This window comes from Anolis sagrei, chromosome 12, assembly GCF_037176765.1.
Source record: "Anolis sagrei isolate rAnoSag1 chromosome 12, rAnoSag1.mat, whole genome shotgun sequence".
NCBI lineage: Eukaryota > Metazoa > Chordata > Lepidosauria > Squamata > Dactyloidae > Anolis > Anolis sagrei.
This window is the reverse complement of record NC_090032.1, coordinates 4517433-4526389: the sequence shown is the minus strand read 5'-3', so window position 1 is coordinate 4526389 and position 8957 is coordinate 4517433. Positions and strand designations below refer to the sequence as shown.

The following is an 8957-nucleotide window of genomic DNA, read 5'->3' as shown; positions in this document are numbered from 1 at the left end:
GAAAAAAACAAGGGAAGAGAAAGGAAAGAAAGAAGAGGGAGAAAGGTTATGAGGAATAGCAAGGGAAGAAAGGAATGAAAAGAGAGAGGGAGAAGACGTATGAGGGAAAAGGAGAAATGAAAGAAAGGGCCACAAGGAGAGCCTACCCATCAATGCCAGGGCATTGCCATGGCGGCATTGTGAGGTAGGCCCCCTGAGAGCTGAAGAAGGGAGAAAGCAGGCAGACAGCAGCCCCAAAGACAGCCAAAGAGTATATTTGCTAGTAGCATAAGTACAATAAAAGTCCCATGTTGATCTTTATGGTTTCCAAGAAGACATGACAGCAAGCATTGAACAAAGAAATAGTGGATAGACCCCAATTTATGGAACATTTATCTTCCCGATATGAAGTTGAATAGGAAAGGATGCACGCTATTCCCAGATGTCGGAAGTGGAATCTCCGCCAGGGTAGCGCATCTCTCTTGCCCTAGCCGGACCGAACGGCTCGTGTCCAAAATCCACCAGGAATTCCGGTCTCACTTTTAGGCCACCATGCACAGTGTTCACGTCCAGCTGGATCATGATCGAACCTTCCCTGGAAAAGACATAATGCAAGACAAAAGTCAAAGTTGTGTGCCGTCAAGTTGTTTCCAACCCATGGACACCTTATCATGAGGATTTCCGAGCTGGATGTGGACAGAAGAGGCCTTTCTTTGAGATAGCCAGAGTGTGACTCATCTAAGGCCACTCTTACTTGAACTGCTTGGGGTAAAACTGCTTGTCCCAGGCCGTAAAAATGGAGTAGGTGACGAAGAGACGGGTGCCGTCTAAGCTCAGCTGCAACATTTGAGGCCCTCCTTGGACTTTCTTGCCCTAAAGACAGCAGAGAAGAAAAAGCCCCAGGATTAGGGAACATCTAAAAAGAACTATGAAACACGGAAAGGCCAGATTTCTCTGCTGGCCTTCTCAAAATCAAGTCAGGAATGTAATGGCGCTGTTGCACTCCAGAACAGGAATAACCCTCTGATTTTAAAACACCACACGTTGAGTAGGGAAACAATCCTTTTCATGGAAGATAAGTAAAAGCAGCAAAGTAGAAAAAGCACTTTAAGGGAATAGGCAAATCCAATTAGAAAGAAGATAAGCAGAAACAAATTAGTCCAAGGTATGGCTTAGCAAAGTTCACTAACAAAGTCCAGACTTCTCTAATAAAATCCAATGAAGCAGGGAAACGTTCATCTAAGGCATGAGTCACAAGAGACAAAGAGCCAAACCATACAGCAAGAAATCCGTAAACATGAATCTTCCAAGCAAGACTTCCATGAGACAAGAGCAAGAATTTAGTAGGAATCTGAAACAATGCTTCATCTGACTATATTTCCCATGCGTGGAACTTTATATCCTCACATTAAGCCATTCCAAGCACTCAGAAATTGGTTTCGCTTTCCCTGAATGCCTCTCATCCTTATCTGTCGAAGTCTGGCAGAACGCCAAAGGCCTTGGTCGAGCTGTCTTTTTTGGCTAATTTTTACCCACCTGTCTATATGCTCATTAGTTCCTGCAGGTGCCAAGTTGTTTTCAAGCCCCAAATCCTGTGAACTCTCTGGGAGCAATTCAGGGAGTAAACTCTCATCCCTATAACCCGTAGGAACATTCTCATGGGAAACTCCACTTTGAACCGGTGTCTCTATGTCATTCTCTGCATTAATGTCATTGACCAAACCATTGCCATCTTGATCCTCATTGACATCATTCCCCACATCCCAAAGCACCTTGATCTTGAAACACAATCACAGCCTGAACTCCAACATGGTCAAATCCAAGGTCTCCTATTTGGAAGGCCAGAGTTCTATGCGGGCTGTTTAGATCTATATCCAAATCTGTCTGGTCCATCATTGACCTTACCTGGATCACAAAGGGATCGGGTTGGCAGTCCAGCTCCAGATCCTCAAGGACAGTTACAGGACCCCCTTTTTCAAGGCTGCCCCCCACAAACACCTAAAGATCCCAAAGAGACAAGGTCAGTTGGACAGTAAAAACAACAGCGGCAAAGAAATGGGAGTCCCTGGTCCCATCGTCCCCAGCCAGTAGCCTGGAGTGATGGAATCCAACTTCTGGAAACTTATGGTTATGGAAGGTTGCAAACTTACCTGCCCGACCAGTTTGGGACAGTATGGGTCTGTGATATCGTATTGCCGGATGTCGCCATGCACCCAGTTGCTGCAGTAGAGGAACTGGTCATTCAGGGAGATGAGCATATCAAAAATGAACCCTGGAGGAGGAGCAGGATCATCAAGTCACAGGAGACCCTGAGGGCAAGCCAGTTCAGACCCCTTCTGAAGACACGGTCCAAGATCTCCCAACAGATGGCCATCCAGCCTCTGCTTCAAAACCTCTGGAGAAGGCAACTAACCTGGCATTTCGGGATAGATCCATCCCGATACTTTCTTGTTCGGGATTTGGATCACTTTCTCAGCCCTCCAGCATCCATCCTACAGAGAAACCAAAAGTGACTGGTGCGATAGAAAAATGGACTTCCTGCCTATGGTTTTCCTTGGAGGGAGTTTGCTGTTGCCTTCCCCCGAGGCTGAGAGAGAGTGGGTTTCCATAGCGGAGTAGGGCACCAAACCATGAAATCACCCTGGATCCCCACAGTCAATCGGCTTCCTTCACAGCCACCCTTTCTTTTTTCACCTCTGTCTTGAAGATATGGTGGATGGAGCCCTCTAGGGGGCAGGCCACGTAACCGTGGACCGAGTTGGGATTGTGCAAGAAGCGGATCTGCATCGGAGCCGAATCTTCGCCCATGTCAATCGAGTGGAGGAGGCGGTGGGTGGTCCAATCCCAGATGTTGAGGTATCGGCCGTAGCGTTCTGTGGACGAACAGGAACCAGGGTTATTCCAAGGGAGGCCTGACAAAAACAGGATCAAGAAGGACGATGGCCTTCCTCGATTTTGACACTCCTGCTAACGGAGTCTAGAATCACAATGGCTTTTTCCTCTGGCTCATCTTCAGCTTTTGGTCTGCTAAGACTCTTCTCTCTTTTGTGTGAGCGCTCCTACCTTTTCTCAGATTGTCTGGGTTGAACCCCTGAATTAAGAACTTGGGCTCCCCGAAATCGGTGCTGATCAGGACATTGTGCCGTGGCTGGAACCAGAAGTCAAACATCCCGATGGGTCCATCTTCTGGACACTCCCAGTTCCCTTTCACTTCAAAGGTTTCTGAGTCCAGAACAAGAAGGCCACCTGGGACCAAAAAAAAATAGGAACCACTGGGGTCAAAAGGCAATGCGTTGGCAAAGAGCAATATTTATTATTTCTATCCTGCTTTCACTCCAGTGATTAGGATTCAAGGCAGGCTACCTACTGGCAGCGTTGTGGGATTTTCCCCTATTGTGGAGGGCTACTTGTATTCCCAAATGGGATCTATGCCTGCAGTACCTTTTGCGTTGCCGAATGGATCTCCAAATCCACTGATTAGAACATCTCCGTTGCCCATGTTACGGGAGGTGGTCAAGAAACTCAGGTTGGTTTTCTTGACGATTTCTCGGGGTTCGATGACCTGCCGATGGACGACAGAAAACAGATCATTTCTGCATTCCATCCTATGTAAGGCCCTTTTCCTTAAGATCTAAGATGCATCTTCGATATTATAGCATTATGCAGTTTGATACCATTTTGATTGCCATAGTTTTGCATTGTTTATTACAATGCAAAACTATGGCTTGTGCCTCAGCAAACTACAACTCCATCAATTAGGCATAGCAATCCTGGCATAGAAATTTTATTTATTCATTTATGACTAGCTATACCCGCCACACGTTGCTGTGGCCAACCTTCCCTCCCTCTTTCTCTCATTTCCCTCCTTCCTTCTCTACCTCTTTCCTTCCTTTTTTCTTTCCTTCTCTCTTTCTTCCTTCTCTACCTCTTTCCTTCCTTTGCTTTTTGCTTCCATCCTTCCTTCGCTCTTTCCTTCGGTCCCTCTTTCTCTCCTTCCTTCCTTCCTTCCTTCCTTCCTTCACTCCCTCTTTCCTTTCCTTTTTCCTTCTTTCTCTATCTCTTTCCTTTCTTCCTCCCTTTTTCTTTTCCTTCCCTTTCTCTCCTTTCTTCCTTCTCTACCTCTTTCCTTCCTTTCTTTGCTCTTTGCTTCCATGCTTCTTTCTCTCTTTCCTTCTTTCTTTCCCTCTCTCCCTCTTGCTCTTTCTTTCTTTCTTTCTCCCCTTCCTTTCCTTCTACTTCCTTCCCTTTTTTTCTGTATCGTCATTCAGATTTTTTGGGTTTTTAAGTCCTTTCCACTGTTTTGTGGGGGGTTTTATGAGTGATGGTCACTTGTTAGACTGTTAGGGGTATAGTGTCCAAATTTCGTGTCAATTTGTCCAGTGGTTTTTGAGTTATGTTCATCCCACAAACGAACATTACATTTTTATTTAGATAGATTTACAGTATTATATCCCACTTTTCTCGCCCCAAAGGGAACTTAGAGCGGCCTACAGAACACAAGTACGCCAAATATTCAGTGCCGATTATACAATTAACAAGGACAGGCAACATAATCAGAGGTAAAGGCAGTTTTCCCCATCTTATTTCCGGCATCTTGCAGGCTGTGCTCAACTCCGGCCATGTCGCTTCAGCTTCCATGCTGAGGAACTTTGCTTCTGATTGATATCCTTAAGGGTGCCTTTATTACATTCCCGCTAAAAGCGGTACCCATTTTATCTACTCGCATTTCTGCTTTTGACCTGCTAGGTGGGCAGGTGAGCTGGGGATAACGTGCTCAACCCCGATGCAAACTACCGACCTTCCAGTCGGCAGGATTTTTTTGCAGCACCACGGTTTAGCCTGCTGTGCTAAGCTCTGTGCTAAACTGGTGTTGAACTGTCTTCATGGAACAGTGTAGATGCCCCCTGATTGTTTCCCCATGTGATATCTTGACCTACTTTGTACAAGCTGGGAGCTCGCTGGTCAGAGCCTGTGTCCACCACATAAACACGTCCACTCCCACATGGCAGGATGAGTTGGTTGCGCTCCTTGCTGGCATCCCCAAAAGAGCTGCTGCTGGTGTTCCACCCTGAGTGATAGAGTTCATCATCCAGGTAAGGCAGGCGCAGGCGGTGGATGACCTGTTGGGGGGACGAAGAGGACGTGGCATTGGAAAATTATGTGGCCGAGGGGAGAGAAAGGAAAACTATAAAATAGGATTTACCTGGGAATAACTTGGTGATTCCGGATCCACGTCCACCGTGGCCAAATAGTCAGGTTGACGAGTCCCGGTTAAAACACACAGTACGTACATCAGCTTTTCTTTGGGGCCTGCGGAAACAAAGTCTAGTATCAGGATCTTAAAGCAGAGGATGGATTTTGTTGGATATATGGAGTTGGAACCTGATTCTGGGTAGAAAATATCAGCCCAACGTACCTCTCATGGCATCCAGTGGTGAAGCGTATCCAGGTCCATGGTGTGAGCCATACCTCCCTATACATTTGGGGGGAAACAAAAGAGCAAGATCTGGCTTATTCAAAAGGAAAGGCTTGGATCAAAGGAGGACTTGGATTACAAGAGTAATGATGGAGGATCTAGGACAGTGTTTCTCAACCTTCTGAATGTCGCGACCCCCTAAACCTCCTGTTGTGGTGACCCCCAACCATAACATTATTTTCATTGCGACTTCATAACTGTAAGTGTGAATCGTAATGTAAACATCTGATATACAGAATGGATTTTCATTCACTGGACTAAATTTGGCACAAATATCTGATCCGCCCAATAATGAATACTGGTGGAATTGTGGCGGATTGATTTTGTCATTTGGGAGTTGTAGTTGCTGGGATTTATAGTTCACCCACAATCAAAGAGCATTCCGAATTCCACCAACAATAGAATTGAGCAAAACATGGCACACGGAATTTCCATGACCAACAGAAAATACTGGAAGGCTTTGGTGGGCATTGATCTTGAGTTTGGGAGTTGTAGTTCACCTACATCCAGAGAGCATTGTGGACTCAAACAATGATGGATCTGGATCAAACTTGTCACCAGTACCAAATATGTCCCAAATGTGAACACTGGTAGAGTTTGGGGAAAATAGACCTTGACATTTGGGAGTTGTAGGTGCAGGGGTTTATAGTTGACCTACAATCAAAGAGCTTTCTGAACTCCACCAACGACGGAATTGAACCAAGCTTGGCACACAGAACTCCCATGACCAACAGAAAATACTGGAAGGCTTTGGTGGGCATTGAACTTGATTTTGGGAGTTGTAGTTCACCTACATCCAGAGAGCACTATGGACTCAAACAATGATGGATCTGGACCAAACTTGATACGAATACTCAATATGCCCAAATGGAAACAATGGTGGAGTTTGGGGAAAAAAGATCTTGACATTTGGGAGTTGTAGGTGCTGGGATTTATAGTTCACCTACAATCAAAGAGCATTCTGAACACCACTAGTGTAGAACTGGGCCAAACTTCCCACACAGAACCCCCGTTCCTTGAAGGGACCGCTGGCATGAGCCTCCCTCCCACCTCATATGCTCTCCCTCTCCCACAAATGTACGCTGAGCACACCTGCTCTCCCCTCCCCACTTGAAGTCTCAGAAACAGCCCTCCCCTTGGTTGAGGGACCGGCCAATCACAGCGGAGGAGGGCTTTTGGTGGGAGGATTTTCCGTCTGTTTCTAAAAAGGAAGAGAAGGACAGGTGGAGAGATCTTCAGCCTTCTCTGCCAAAGGGGTCCCAAAGACCATTAGAAATATGTTTTCTGATGGTCTTTGATGACCACTCTGAAACCCTCTCATGACCCCCACAGGAGTCCCGACCCCCAGGTTGAGAATCACTGAAGTAAAGTCAGGATTGAATCACCAAATCAGAATAAATGTTCCAAATGAAGACGATGGGAAATCTTACCTTTGTGTGGGGTTTTCTGGTCAAGGTTTTCTTCACCCAACACTTTGCTCTGGAGCGTAGACATCTCCTTTGGAACCTCGATGTATGTGACAGCAAGAGGATTCTCTCCATCTCCCTATATAACTAATTTGGAGTGTTTTATGAGGAAGGCGTGCTCATAAATAAACAAATTAAGGAAAGAGCTGACTCGAGAAAACAATGAAAATTAATTTCGGATGGGGCGTTTTTCATCATGGCCCAGTCTGCTTCATTGAGTTAATTTTGGGGAGCAGAAATGTCAACTTCCACTTCCGACAGGCTCCTTGAGTTTTCCTTCCATTGCTTCTTCCAAGAATGATTATTAGGGATGTTTTAAACAAATCTTGCGTGTTATCAATCTGAGGTGGAGAAATGGTCCCATGTTGCCCTTGGTACGAATACTCAATATGCCCAAATGTGAACACTGGTGGAGGTTGCGGAAAATAGACCTTAGCATTCGGAAGTTGTAGTTGCTGGGATTTATAGTTCACCTATAATCAAAGAGCACCTGCTTGTCCAGTTTTGATGGATTCGTTTCAATCTGTTCAACTCAATGAGGTCATCAGGGTTCTTGGAGAGGCGAGGCCTACCACATGCATCCTAGACCCCTGCCCATCCTGGCTGGTAAAGGAAGCCAGAGGGGGTTTGGCAGAGTGGGTGAAGGTGGTGGTTAATGCCTCCCTTCGGGAAGGCAATATTCCAGCCAGCTTAAAGCAAGCTGTTATAAAACCGCTGTTGAAAAACCATCACTGGACCCCACTCAATTCGTCAACTTTCGGCCAGTTTCCAATCTCCCCTATTAGGGCAAAGTCCTGGAACGTGTGGTGGCCTCACAACTCCAGGAATTCCTGGTTGACACGGATTATCTAGATCCGGCACAGTCTGGTTTTAGGCCGGGACATGGTACTTAGACAGCCTTGGTCGCCTTAGTGGATGATCTTCGCCGGGAACTAGACAGGGGGAGTGTGTCCCTGTTGGTTCTGCTGGACCTCTCATCGGCCTTCGATACCGTTGACCACGGTATCCTTCTGGGACGCCTCGCAGGTATGGGCCTTGGGGGTACTGCTCTGCAGTGGCTCCGGACCTTCCTCGAGGGCCGCTCCCAGAAGGTGTCACTAGGGGACTCCTGCTCGACTCCTCGGCCATTGTACTGCGGAGTCCCGCAGGGTTCAGTACTGTCCCTTATGTTGTCGAAGGCTTTAATGGCTAGAATCTCTAAGTTCTTGTGGGGTTTTTCGGGCTATATGGCCATGTTCTAGAGGCATTTCTCCTGACGTTTCGCCTGCATCTATGGCAAGCATCCTCAGAGGTGAGGTCTGTTGGAACTGGGAAAAAGGGTTTATATATCTGTGGAATGACCAGGGTGAGACAAAGGACTTTTGTTAGTTGGGCTGACAAAATCAAATTATTTATTTCGGTCATAGACCAGCACAAGAAATAGAAGTCACATTTTCATACAAACTTGGTACGTTTAGTACCTTTGAAATATAAATATAACTACTGAAGCACAATATGGGTGAGGGAGCAGAAGGGGAAACAGGGTAAAAACATACAATGCACAGATCCATCAGCAAATTATAGATTCAGGGAAGATGTTTACTGTGGACTCAAACAATGGTTGATCTGGATCAAACTTGACACTGTTAGAGACTGGGAGTTTAGGGTGACAGACCCAGAAGGCAAAGAGGAGATAAGATCCGATGAGGTTTTCAACAAGTCTTTTATTTCAAGCTGATCAGCATGAGACGGAACAGCCCTTGGCCATTTTAGGCCGAAGAACAAAGACTGCCCGCCCAGATCTCGTTTCAAACAAAGCCTTTATACTCCAACAATTAAAAAAACAACACTCAAGCAACTTCTGATTGGTTACAATTCACCTATGCTTACTGTCTATGAGTATATTCGCTCATCTAGCATGAATGCGGTAGCCTAGCAATAATCTCTTCTGTGCTTCGCCTCCCTAGGATGAGGGAGGGGTAACTCTACTTCTGGTTTCTTGGTCCCTATAACACGAATCCTCAATATGCCCAAATGTGAACACTGGTGGAGTTTGG

At 46.1% G+C, this 8957-nt stretch overlaps 1 protein-coding gene across 1 annotated transcript; it reads right to left on the bottom strand.

Annotated features, from left to right (window-relative positions):
- LOC132764195 (methanethiol oxidase-like) lies at positions 1 to 6987 on the bottom strand. The gene is made up of 12 exons (XM_060758078.2): positions 6886 to 6987; positions 5396 to 5452; positions 5183 to 5289; positions 4917 to 5099; positions 3421 to 3541; positions 3043 to 3225; positions 2674 to 2852; positions 2393 to 2471; positions 2130 to 2251; positions 1885 to 1977; positions 734 to 852; positions 1 to 574 (listed from the first exon to the last, which is right to left on the bottom strand). Exons 1-12 carry the CDS (start codon positions 6947 to 6949, stop codon positions 412 to 414), a joined length of 1470 nt encoding a protein of 489 aa, XP_060614061.2. The 5' UTR covers positions 6950 to 6987; the 3' UTR covers positions 1 to 411.
- Positions 6988 to 8957: the final 1970 nt, after the last annotated feature.